General features: G+C 35.2%; 1 protein-coding gene across 1 annotated transcript; it reads right to left on the bottom strand.

Annotated features, from left to right (window-relative positions):
- Positions 1-520: 520 nt before the first annotated feature.
- Positions 521-9,655, bottom strand: LOC121325407 (dynein regulatory complex subunit 4-like). Its single transcript, XM_041267860.1, is given in 12 exon segments — positions 521-2,113; positions 2,207-2,272; positions 3,511-3,720; positions 3,938-4,024; positions 5,988-6,155; positions 6,769-6,974; positions 7,541-7,561; positions 7,564-7,594; positions 7,859-8,065; positions 8,148-8,345; positions 8,667-8,765; positions 9,595-9,655. Coding segments are annotated over 12 exon segments (1,446 nt in total). The 5' UTR covers positions 9,598-9,655; the 3' UTR covers positions 521-1,963.
- Positions 9,656-13,972: the final 4,317 nt, after the last annotated feature.

Raw genomic sequence — 13,972 nt, 5'->3', positions numbered from 1 at the left:
AACATAATGTTTTTGGAATAAACATAGCACCTGGCATATTATTTGACACATTTAGTTGAATAAAAAAAGTGTAAGTTCAAAAACATTGGTAACATACATAACTTGCCACAGCAATACATTCAAAACTGGAGCTATAGTTTAATGAAAATTGGATTGCAAACATAGATGTCATTAGGTAATACAATGAGGTGTTACTGTAATGGTAAAGTATATTAAAATGACTGATTTACAATATGTGAAATATGGTAAGCTCTTTATATCCCCACAATTTGATACTTCTAAGGAATTATGCTAAATAATGTTGTTGTCAAATTTTTACAGAGGCTGCTTTCATGTTACTATGAAATGTTTGTTTTAACAATCTGCACTTGCATGTAGTCACAAAACTGATATAGACATGGTCCATAACAGTGTAATGCATATGAAATATTGAATATTGTTAAATGTTTTACTATTTAATTACTATTATTAAGTTTAATATCATAACAATTTTTTTCGTAATTATTTTGTACCAGTTTATCTTATAAAGTACTGAAGCTCAACTTCGTAAGTTTAAAAAAGGGCAGTACATTCAATTTACAAATTATATTTATTTGAGAAAATGTGTGATTCAGATACAAAGGTGAATCAGAAACAATTTGAGAGAGACCACCACCTAGGGTATGTTTACTGCACCTTTTGGGACCCTGAGGAGAACATTCTTTTTCCAGAATTGTGATGTCATTATACAAAAACGACATCAAACTAGAATATGGAAATATATGTTTAAAGCATTGAATACCTGGAAGGTAAGGGGGTTAGGACCATTTTGGCTTGTACCATATCAAAATGGCATCAATTTCCATGTACAATTAGAATAGTATTCTTTCTGCGACACAAATAGATACTCCCTAATCATCTGTAATCTAGTTGTGAACCTTGTGTTTATAAATTCTTATTGCACAACCTCAAAACAAAGGAAAATCCATATTAAAATAATAATAATAATAATAATAATAATAATAATAATAATAATAATAATAATAATAATAATAATGTTTTAAAACTGTATTCAAATAAGGGACAGCTGCATTGGTGCACCACCATGATTGTCATGTATTTTATACTTCTTAATTTCATAAAAGACTTCACTGAATAAACTAAAAAACATCTTATTATGTTAAATGCAGTACATTTAAAAATACATATATTTATGAAAATATAGTCTAGGTACTGGTATATACACATGCTGATAAAAGCATCAAAATCTCAATAGCGACCTGAGTGCTCTGTGCAGGTCAGTTCATTTAATATCTCTGAGCTCACTGCATCGAATCCAGATATGTTAAAGTATTTTTAAGTAGTTGTGGCCTTTCTTCCACTGCTTTCGAGATAAAAGTTCCAAGCAGAACACTTGAATTGCTACTGTATATGATTATCATTCTAAAATGTATGTTTAATTCACAGTGTGATTATTATGAAGACATCTTTAATTCACATAAAATTACCCCCAGCAGTAGTACATTATGAAGTTTGTTATAAATCCATATTGCTGGAAGCGATTTTTTTTCTCTCCCAGGAATAACAGGGGTATTATCATAGATGTACTCCCATTTCTATTTTTAAATATTACGAATACTAATAATATATAATTAATCTTACACACTACCTTGAGATTGATTAAATTGCACCCTCTGGTACTCTATTTTGTCTTTAATGAAAAATACACAATTTACCTGACTATTATTTATTATTAATATTATTTAGTATTAAGAATGACAAACTTGCTGGACACAATTATAGTACAACATGATACTCCAAAACAACGAGAATCTGAATTTATAATCAATATGTTGTGCAGCCGCCTTCAGTTTTGTCCCTTAAAATAGACAAAATAAACAGTTTTCATTTTCACATTATTAAAATGCAAACATCATAGAAGGGAGGTTTAGTGTGTCTTTTTATCATTATTTGGGTGGCTCTTTTATGTTGGTGCAGAAACCAGTCCTGCAGGTCCCTGACCAAGTCTCTGTCCAGCCACTGTACTCTCCAAAGGTTTAAATCCCAGCTCATCTACTGGAATTCCAAAAGCACGAAGCTTCGTCTCGTACGTCCGCAGCAAATCATTATGAGCCTGAAAATGCAAAAAGCACATGTTTTACCAACCAGCTGTGAAATAGAGAATGTTTTATGAGGCAAAAATAAAACAATAAAACAGTAACCCCACCTTACAAACCCGGTCTAACTCATACTGCAAGTCTTTGATAGCATTGTTTTTAGAGTCCAAAATATCCTAGAAACAAAAACATTTTAAAGGTTAATAAAATTATGCAAGTCAGCTGCTTAATAATAATAATAATAATAATAATAATAATAATAATAATAATAATAATAACAACAACAATTTGAGCAAAATATAAAAGTTGACAACAACAGCATGAAAGAAAATTCTACTTATCTATTACTTCATAATAAAGGAAACAAAGCTAAAATCTAAATGGCATAGTCATTGTTTAGTTTCTAATTCTTTTTTAATTTATAATTTTTTTAAGTTAAATCAAAACAGCCAACTTCCCAACGTTTCGGTATGTTTACATACATTTGTCAAGGGGAAGTGTGTTTGAAAACAAACAGTGGAAGAGGGTGTGTTTTACTTTTGTGGCAGCATATATATATATATATATATATATATATATATATATAGATACATATATATATATATATATATATATATCCCCTATATATATATATATATAAGCAGTCGTATAGGTATTATATATATATATATAGATAGATAGGTTCCTGTTTGTTTAGATAAATAGGAGCTAGATATTTTGATTAAAAGATGTTTCAGTAGAATCCTGTGTGTTGAGTCGTGATTCGGAAGGGAGAAGAACCCGTGAGAGCCTGTGTGGCGAGCAAAAAGGTGACAAAGTATGTAGTATTATATGTGTAAAAAAAATGATCAATGTGTAGGGCTCATGACTGCTTGTATGGGTATGGTGATTATGGACTATTTGGCTGCTGGTCCCACCTGTTAAGGGGAGAAGAAGAAGTTGGGGAGGTGGATGGTAGGATTACAACTGGGATTGCGATGGCAACGCCCAGGTGAGGTTACCTGAGCTTTATATAACATACAAGGAAGTGATCTGATGAGAACGCAGTTATTCAATAATCCTAATGACACAGCAATTATTCAATAATCCTTCCCCTGAAATCTGGGATTTAATATTGATAATGTGACAACATTTTCAGTGCTTGTCAATTAGTCCATCAGACATTACCTGTACACCATCTGTTTGGTCATACTTTATAACATATAGGAAAATCACAATGCCCTCCCTACCCATTGCCCCACGGGTTTGCATATTTCACTGTATTATAACTAAATATTAACCCTCTAATTTGTGTGCATTCAGGTCATTAAAATAGTTTGCTACTTCAAGGAATTCCAAAACAGGTTATAGAGCTGATGTCTACAGCATCTATTAGAATTGGTGTATTACTAATGGAAAGAAAAACATACTGTACCTCAAGTTTGCGTGTTACAACACTCAGAGCTGTGGGGTCGAGGTTGGAGGCAGAAAGCACCTCATTCAACTGAACTTCTTTCTTCTCCAGTGTATCTGTAAGAGCATGCAGCTTCCGCTCCAACAGGAGGTTTTTAAATCCACTCTTCTGCTGTACCTCATGAATAGCTTTAATGAACTTCTGGTACAACTCGTCCCGCTCATCTTGCACCTATTACAAGGAGAAAGAGGACAACTCAAAATGAATACTACCAACATACACAATATATTTATGCAGAGCTGCAATACCATACTTGGCAAGAGATCAATTTTTGCGATGTGGTGAACGAAACCAGCACCATGGTCGCCATTTATGAAATGTTTTTGTTCCAGAGTATGCATATTGTCAACTGACAATGTTAGAAAACTAATGAGAAACACCGTCTTACCTTAGCAAATCTCTGCTCTAGTACTTCATGCTCCCATTTCAGGTCTTTCTTTTCCTTATCTACCACCTTCAATCGAGCTTTGGCACCCTGCCAAAAAATGTACATAAAAATGTTTTTAGGGAATAGTTTTAGGATCTGATTTGCTGAGTTTTGATGGTGATGAAGCAAAGACCACAGTTAAGAGTACACTAAAGCCAATATATTAGTGAGTCCATATTTCAAATTCTGCCGGTATTCACCAGTACTCTGTACTTGGACTTATTATTTAATCTGCTTTTCATCCAACATAGATGCATTCCATCCACTAACACAGTCCACTGCTGCAACTTTACTCAAATCCACTTTCATTCAGCACAGTTTGTGCTGCTTGCATTCTGTTTCCTTACACTGCTTCTGTTTCTGTTAGCTGCTATTGGCAACCACTAATGTCAGTATAATCAGTGCATGTTGAATGGCCGAACTTTCATTCTCTTCAGATTTCATTTGGCATGTATCACAAATCTCCACCCATTTTGCTTTGTGTCAGTGCTCATTCGTTGATCAATGAGAAAAGACCTTAGCAGTGCAATGTGAAAACAGCAGTGTGGAGTAATTATCATTATTATGAAGTAATAATTATTTTCTTTAGTGTGGCGGAGAAACTATATGAATATTCAAATGGCCATTGCTGCACATGATTTTGAAGGCAGTAAATTACATAGTTGACAAATATTTAAAATAATTTTCATAATGCATTTTGCTTTGTACCGATATACCACATTGCCAGAATTTGCGCGAAATTTTCTAAAATGGCAAGTGATGTTTGGGACAGTAGGGATTAACATTAAAAAAACAGGATCAACAAAGTGCTGCTTCAGATTTGGTAAGCGAGTCAGAATCAGGATACAGATAGAGCTGTGCTTCATGCTTTTCACGCACTGGGCCAACTTGCAAGGTGCATGTTAAGCATAGTGATCAACATTTGGTTTTGTTGTGATCCTAGTATTTTCTGTTAAGAGGACAGTAATAAACGAAAACCAAAACAGTGAGGTGTTTTTTGTTTGTTCAATGCCCCCTTTTCTAAAACATTTTGAAGAGTTTATTTAAGTCAAATGTGAGTTTTCTTTTTGCGTGTGCATCTAAAAAAAAAGTCAGAAGTAAATCACAATAATGGTATTACTTTATGAAAATGTGTCTTTTGCCATTTTGTTTCTTGTGTAGAAACCACAATACCAGGGATACATTTTTTTTTTAAGTTTATGCATTTATACTGTTTCTGCCTAAAAAATATTTGACTAGAATAGATCATGGTAATTAATCTACAGAGAAACACAACAGAGAAGCACACATAACATATTATTGTAAGATAAGTAAGAAGCACAAAATAAATAAAAGAAACAGAGACATATACATAATCCAAGGCTATTATTGTAGCATGGCCAGGTCCTGTTGTAGGTGAGTACCCAGGGTCTGAAAGGTATGGGAATGATTTCAGAGAATACTATGGAGATTAATGGCCAAGTACATCATTAGTAGTAGTAGTGCCTGTTACATTAAAAAAACTGAGGGGTACTTTAGCCCTTATTGTGCATTGTTTGACTCAGACCCTTTTGTATCATTTTTTATACCACAATTTTTTTTATACCATTTTTTATAACATTGTCCCTTTTTTCGGATATCTTGAAACAAAACCCTCTACAGCAGTTACTGCAGAGTGTAATATTTCTTAATGCTTGTCATTTAAGGTTTAACTTAATTGTTATATTACAGTGCATGACTGAGTGATACATGCAGAGGATCCAATGACTTCAGTATCTTCAGCTTCCTTGTTTATGGTGAATTGGTTATAATTGATCAGTTATTTTTTAATGCTTATTTTGTATTTATAAATGTATCATGTACCAGTATGTATACATTTTAAAAGTATTTATTCATTGCCACTCAGATTGTCTTCATTTTTAAATGTTTACACCTGGCTGTGCATATGAGTACCTGCACTTTTTTGATGAGAATTTCACCCCTGCATCCCACAATATCATTTTGTTTTGTCTGGATGGTCAGCAATACCTACCGCCAGGGAGACTTTATCCTTCTGGTAATTGGCCAGCTGCTTCTGTAGCTCAGTCACCTCCTCTTGTGCCTTCTGAAGAGGTTCTGTGAGGCGCTTATTCTGGAGCTGGACCTCTGCCATCTCCTTTTCTAACCGCTCGTCTTTCCTCTTCATCTCCTCTACTTGCTCCTGAAAGTTTACAAAGAATGACAAAAAAGGAAGAAGTAGCTCCACCTCTTACTTTTTTTTTAAATTTTAGTGACCAATTATTATTTTTATTTATTTTCCCTCAATTTGAAATGTCCAATTATGTTTTTTGGGTTTTTTTTCTCCTCACCGCAGCGGGGCCCCACACAGCACAGACGTTCTGAGGGAGTGTGAGCATCCTCCGATCTCACAGGCCTAAAGCCAGAATCGCTTTTACTTCGAGCAATCGAGAGCAGAGGTGGGGTGGCTACCAATCTCGGCGAACACAGATCAGCCCGGCTTTTTATCCACTCTGAATGTGCTTGGTGTCTGGCCAGTAGGGTTTGCTGTTGCACAATGAGGAGAAGTAGTCCCTGCCGGTTTACCATCCAACACCCCTGGGAGCATCAGTGCCAATGTGTGACACCCCCTGCGGAGTCCCCAGCAAAGTCTCTTTAAACAGCTATATGACTTATTCTGCGCTTCCATCGGCAGCGCTTTAACTGGATGAACCACTCCACCTCTTAATTTAATTTCACTAATCCAATTTTATCAGAGACTTTGTGTTTTCATTCCATGCATCCCACTGTTGTGAACCGCTATGTTATCACCCTACCTTCAGAGAGTTAATTAGAGCCAGGTTATTGAGTGTGATGTCATTATAGTAGTTTTTGATATCACTGAATGCCTTTTCGTGGTTCTTCATCAGTGTGTTGATCTGGCTGTTCTTTCTCTCTTCGATTTCATGGATTTCAGTTTTGCGCTTCAGATCCAGCTCATCTCGTAGCACTCGCATCTTCTTCTCATATTTAGCTTCGATTTCTGGTTGGGTAAGAAAAATACAAAATAAATTAGAAAAAGCATAAAAACAAGTTAGCAAAAAAAGTTTTTAAATGTGATGTGAGAATTACACCACATGGTTTGCCCAGTACATTTCAATCTTCTAATCACAAATCTAAACTGATTTTTTTTTATTTTTTTGTATTTTAATCAAAGTATTTACTGGTTAATGGTATTACTGGTCTTTAGAAGCCATTCAGACTACCAAAGCATATGCAGGCTCATATATCATGAAATTAAATTAAATGGTAATGTAATCAAATAACACCTCTTGAAAGATGACTGTCAGTTTATATTTAAACATAAATATATTAATGTCAAAGCAAATTGAAAGTTTTTGCATAATATGAATATTCAAGGTATTAAGCAGCTCAAAATGGCAGTCCAAATTTTATCGTTAAGAGCTGTAATAAAAAGGCTATGCATGTTATACATTATATATATATATATATATATATATATATATATATATATATATATATAAGAACAAAATGCCACTTGCTCAAACAAGCTCACTGCACTCAGAACGCTGACACTCAGAACTGGACCTCGTACTTGTCTTTCAAATCTTTCCGCAGTTTAGTTATTTCTTCCTCATATTTCTGTTGAGATATAAAAGATAACTATATAGATATATATATATATATATATATATAATATATATATATATATATATGTGTGTGTGTGTGTATATATATATATATATATATATATATATATATATATATATATATATATATATATATATATATGCAAATATTGTTACAAATATACAAATGGAAGGGGGGGGGTAACAAATTTCATTTTCAATATGAAAATAATAAACATGTATTTTTGTAATTCTAAAATGTCTTGAGCTGACATACCAGTTTGAGTTTTTTCACCAGATTCTCATTGGAAAGCTCCTGCTCTTTTAAATCCACTTTGAGGGTGCGCACACCCTTACGCAAATCATCTTCCTGCATGCCCTGATCTTTCTGCGCAAGCTTTGTAGCAACAACACCTTGAGCCTTGAGCTCTGTAATGTTGTTCTGGTGTTCGTACAGCAAGTGTTTCACCTTCTGCTTGTAAACCTGTAAAAAAAAAAAAAAAAAAAAAAAAAATGTGTCAAATGTTTTTTTTTTTGAAAGGGTGATAACTGCAGTGAGATTTTACCTTGATTTCTACTTGATGTCTCTCCTCAGAATCCTCCATTTCTCTGTCTTTATTCCTCATTTCCAATTTCTTCTCCTCTAACTGCCTCTTGGTGATTTCCCAGAAGGTGTGGATTTTATCCCTCTCCAGCTGGAAATAATTCCGTTCCTCCCGTTCCCGGTCCAGTTCCTCACGAAGACGGACAATGTGCTCCTCCAGCTACGTTGAAATATTTAACACAAGTATGCTTTCAAACCATGTGACCTATAGAATCTTAGCCTTTTATTCTGTTGCATACTATTAATACAATCTGAACTGCTGCATTAATGTAAAAAGCAGCAAAGAATCAAAAGTAAAATAACACAAACAAACCAAATAAATAAGACCCTCAACACAAAAAGGAGGACCAGTTATAAGTGGTAAGACAATTGTTTTTAATGCCTTTTACCATTTTTTATCAATTGCTTTGGTGTATATTTTACTAGATAGTATTTACTAGATAGCATTTTTTTATCTTATCATTGTATTAATGAATATTACCTGCTCCTTAGACATTTCCTCTGTAGAAAGTCCATCTACAACTGTTGGTGTTTTCTTTCCCTTACCAGACTTCTTCCCCCCTTTCTTCTTTTTTGGTGGCTAAAAAACATAATATAGATATTAGAGTATATATTCTGCACCCCATTGTGCATCAGCATAAAGTTGTTAAGTTGTGTTCTCCTTGCATTTAAATAAAATAATCAATCAATCAATCTTTATTTTATATAGCGCCTTTCATAGTGGACCACCATCACAATGCGCTTTAAAAGATGCAGTAACGAGAAAATACATAATACTTTAAACACAGAAAAATGCATAATACATGATATACAGTAAAAAATAATGCATAGCATATTTAATACAGTTGAAGTACATACACATGATAATAGCATAATACATGAAATAGTACACTAAGTACAGTGGAAAGTGCATAATAAATGATGGTAGAATAACACATGAAATACTACATTAACTACAGTGGAAAGTGCAACAGTGCTAACACAGAAAAGTCTTATCAAACAATACTCTTTTTACCAAAAGAAAAAAATGCACTGTTGTAACGGAACTTAAAATAACTTTTAAACTACATGTATAAATTGAGGTTCTGAAAACGCAAATACATCAATTTGTACATTCATAAACTCCAAAAAAACTAAATTGTTATTTTGACTGAACATGTCAATGAAAAAAACTGAAATAATGAAGGATTTGCCTTTAGATTGTGACGAATATTCCTTTTAAAAACCATACTGCATGTACAGTAAAGACTTATTCCTACTATACAGTAAGCTATTGCAAATACATGCAACTCACGTAAACAACATAACACAAAACGTATCATATTCGATGGATTCTTATGCGCGGAAAGACAAGGAAATTTAAAAAAAATAGATAAAAGCAAATATAAAACTTAGTATAATGAACTAACCATTTTCACAAGAAACTTAACACATTCAGCAGCGACCCACAAAAACAGACCCGCGTCTCCAGGCAACAGCAGCACACAAACATCGCGAGAGCTTTTCGTGCTACGAATGAAAAAAATCTCGCGGGATTACGACAAGGACAACTGAGCTCAGTGCCAGGAAATATATTCTTAGCAACGGATAAACAACACGGTAGCAACCAAACCATTATTTGAAGATTGTCGATTTCGCCGGTATTAAATGTTGTTTGAAAGAATATCCACGCTTTTAGAGACTAACACACCGTGTATGTTTGGATTAACCCCCAACCCCCCCCTCCCAGTATGTTATCATTTGAAACTACTGTACATACTACATGGGAACACTAAATGAAATATGGGATATATATACACCCTGGGATCCTTCAAGAAGCTGCTTGATGAGATTCTGGGATCAATAAGCTACTAACAACAAAACCAGCAAGATGGGCCGAATGATCTCCTCTCGTTTGTAAACTTTCTTATGGACATGCAAGAATTATGCCTGCAGTCAACCGCGCAAGAGCCTTTCCAAAGTGTGTGTGTGTAGGGGGTAGCAACGGTTTTCAGGAATGACTTTTTTTTAAATTTTTAGCTAATATAAAATGCTCTTTTATTTCGACCAAACATATCAACTGTAAAATAAATTGCAAAATTACCAGATTACAAAATGAAACCATGGCAGAGGCAGAAGTGTTTAAATCAAGAACAAGCCTGTCATTTGTATGACTTGTGTGTTTGGGCTGTGTGGCAGGCTGGCGAGTGGATAGAGGCCCAGAGACAGACTGCAGTTCAAAAAAATAACTATTTTATTATAAATAAACACAAAATGAAAGGGTACAAGGGCCAAAACAAAGCAATTTAAACACAAAAAAGATAAAAAGCAAAACTTACAAAAATAACAGTTTCCAGGCTGGGCAATGCCTTCACTGGATTCAAACTTTCTAAACAACCAAAAAAAAAAACCCAACCTGCTTCCTCAGCTCCCTCTCCCCAAATGAGAAGCAGAGGCCTCCTTTTATATCAGGTGGCTGGGCGCTGATTGATCGTTAATCAACCTAATCAACTAATCAACCCCAGCCACCTGAACATAATAAACCCAGGCAGGTAGGGGAAGTTAACCCCATCTCTGCCAATTTAAAGGGCAGAGCTTTGCTCTGCCACAGGCTGCTTCAAGGGGGTTGTTCTGTGTGAATTAAGAACAAAACATCTGGAAACATGGCAGGACGTCTGGCTTCATATTACATCATGTACTGTTAAGGATTAAGTGTAATGCTAAGGATCTTAAGTAGGGCTTCTGTATTTAATTATTTTTTATTTGTGGGTGTTTATTTTTTTAATCTATTTTCAAGTTTTATGTAAATCTTTTTTTCAGGGCTTTCGCTTTGTATATACTGCATGAAATGATTGTTTTCGGTTAATTTACAACATGTTTGAGCGTTTGGGTTTTTTTTCTGTCACTGTAGTAGTAACTCGACAGACAGTATTGCACATTTAGTTGTACCTTTTTTTCTGTCTTCCACAACAAAATCTTTACAGTCACGAGCATGTCCTTCTTGATTCATGCCAAAGCTGCCTGATTCCAGCCTTGCTGAAGCACCCCCAGATCATCACCGATCTTCCACCACATTTCACAGTGGGTGCGAGACACTGTGACTTGTAGGCCTCTCCAGGTCTCCGTCTAACCATCAGACGACGAGGTGTTGGGCAAAGCTGAAAACTGGACTCATCTGGGGGTGCTTCAGCAAGGCTGGAATCGGGCAGGTTTGTCTTTGTGAAGGGTGCATGAATCAAGCCAAGTACAAGGTTGTCCTGGAAGAAAACTTGCTTCCTTCTGCTCTGACAATGTTCCCCAACTCTGAGGATTGGTTTTTCCAACAGGACAGTGCTCCATGCCACACAGCCAGGTCAATGAAGGTGTGGATGGAGGACCACCAGATCAAGACCCTGTGATGGCCAGCCCAATCTCCAGACCTGAACCCCATTGAAAACCTCTGGAATGTGATCAAGAGGAAGATGGATGGTCACAAGCCATCAAACAAAGCCGAGCCGCTTGAATTTTTGCGCCAGGAGTGACATAAAGTCACCCAACATCAATGTGAAAGACTAGTGGAGAGCATGCCAAGACGCATGAAAGCTGTGCTTGAAAATCTGGGTTATTCCACCAAATATTGATTTCTGAACTCTTCCTAAGTTAAATAATGTTAATTCAAAGTTCATTGACATACAGGTGGACAAATATTCGAACAGATGCTTTCCTAAATACTCCAACAATCTGATATTTCCAAAAACCTAAGCTAATGTTATATCACAAGTGAATTACTGGTTTTCTAGATACGTGTAACATACGCAAGTATCTTCCTCCTCTATATTCCTGTCAATTTCCACCCCTGCAAGGGATAAGACCTCCTTGTCTTCCTCAGCCAGGACAGCTGAGACTTTACTAACAGCAACCTTGTTTATAATGAACTGTGATATTAGACAACCTTTGCCCCAGCCCCACAGGGAAGTGGTGAAGCTGTAATAGCTGTAATTCCTATTACAGTGATATGTTATATTATGTTTAAAACTTGTTTTAAATGTTTAGTTTGTGACAGGGCAATGGTATAAGTTATGAGTGAAATAAGTTGTGTTAGGGTTAGGGTTAGGGTTAGGGTTAGGGTTAGGGTTAGAGTTAGGGTTAACCATATCACAAAATCGTACTAGAATTCAGCTCAATGTGGCCTACTAGAAGTCTCTGTCAGGGCTTTGCAGGGATCCAAAGCTTTCTTAAACCACGATGTTTGATAGTCAATGCCTCACAATACTTGGGTGCCAGAAAACAGAACACCCTCAAAAAATGAATGGAAGAAACAAGCAAAAAAAGGTCCATGAAACATATTTTTCAGGCTCAAATTTAAAAATCGAATTGCAGTTTTATTTTGTTATTGAACTGGGAGCAGCTTTTACTTTCATTGATTTATCAAGCATTGCAGAGTTTCACCAGTCTGGTGCTTTTGAAGAGTACTACCTTTCCAGAAAAGCTATTATTGGCATGCAATTAAAATACCAGTGTAGTAAACTGATAAACACCTGTAATAGAACCAAGACCACAGCAATCCATTTAGACTAAATATTGCATATCTTCCTGATATATTTTCACACCAGTATTGATATGGGACTAATGTACTTCAATGATGGCACTACAAATACTTATATAGTATTTCTAGGTTCACATACCATTTTAAATTATAAGCTATGATCCTCTTAGAACCTATTAGTTGCAACAATGCTACAATTCTGCAGAGTGGTGTCTGGCACTCGTAAAAGTCAATGACAACAAATTCTAAGCTGCCAACACATTCACTTTCTACATCAAATGTTTAAAATACACTTCCAGACTTGACACAACTCTCCACATAATCAGTTAGCTATGGAATACTTCTAAACAACTACATGTATTATGAAAATATTACAAAGTGTAATCGTAATGCCTCAGTACCATTGTAGCTGCCATTATGCTGTCACCTGCCCTTTAGAACAAAGCCACTGTTGCATTATCATTGCAGTGCCACTGTATTGAAACTGGAACATCAAGTTTTAAGGGCATACAACATGTGTACAGTCCATAATACCTGCCTTTGTGGTACAATTGCAGGAGTGATAAAGGAATCAGAGTGCTGATCACAAATAGAAGGAGGCTGTAACGACCCTAGATGTGAGGCCTCAGGATTCGAAATTCTAAAGCATTGCGACATGGGTTTGCTTCCCCTGCTCTTCCTAACTTTAACTAAAAATCACACAGACAGAGGAGTTGGTGACCCCTAATCTCATGCTCTGTTTATCTCTCATGAATTTTTTATAAAGCAGAGAGAAAAATACAGTAGAACAGAGAGAACTTGGATCTGAGAGTTAGCAGAATCCTGTCAAAGCTTTATTTAAAAACACATGTAAATGCTTTCTAGGTGTATTTAAATAAGACTAAATGATTCAACGTGAAAGCATCAGTGAACTTACAACAAAAGGTGTAACATCATACAGAAGGGATGAGCATAGGTATAAATGTATCATCACTAAGGCATAAACTCCTTCCTTTGTGCTTCAGGTGAGCTTTAGAATGGTGCTGGGAATATGCTGTTTTTTTATTTAGTTAAAAAGCTGTACGTTGAATTTGCTTTTTAATTTTAATTCATTTTCAACTCAAAACAAGTTTGTAATATATATAATTATGTATGTTATACATGTTAAATGAACATGCTTTTTTATGATTTTTAATGCAATGGAGTATGATTGAATTGTGTTATAACATTGCTCATAGATAGTAGGACTGTATTTCTGGTGTACATTTTGTTTTCCAGATTTAATTTTCACCTTGACTCAGGTG

Source organism: Polyodon spathula, chromosome 13, assembly GCF_017654505.1.
Source record: "Polyodon spathula isolate WHYD16114869_AA chromosome 13, ASM1765450v1, whole genome shotgun sequence".
NCBI lineage: Eukaryota > Metazoa > Chordata > Actinopteri > Acipenseriformes > Polyodontidae > Polyodon > Polyodon spathula.
This window is presented reverse-complemented; position numbering and strand designations above follow the sequence as displayed.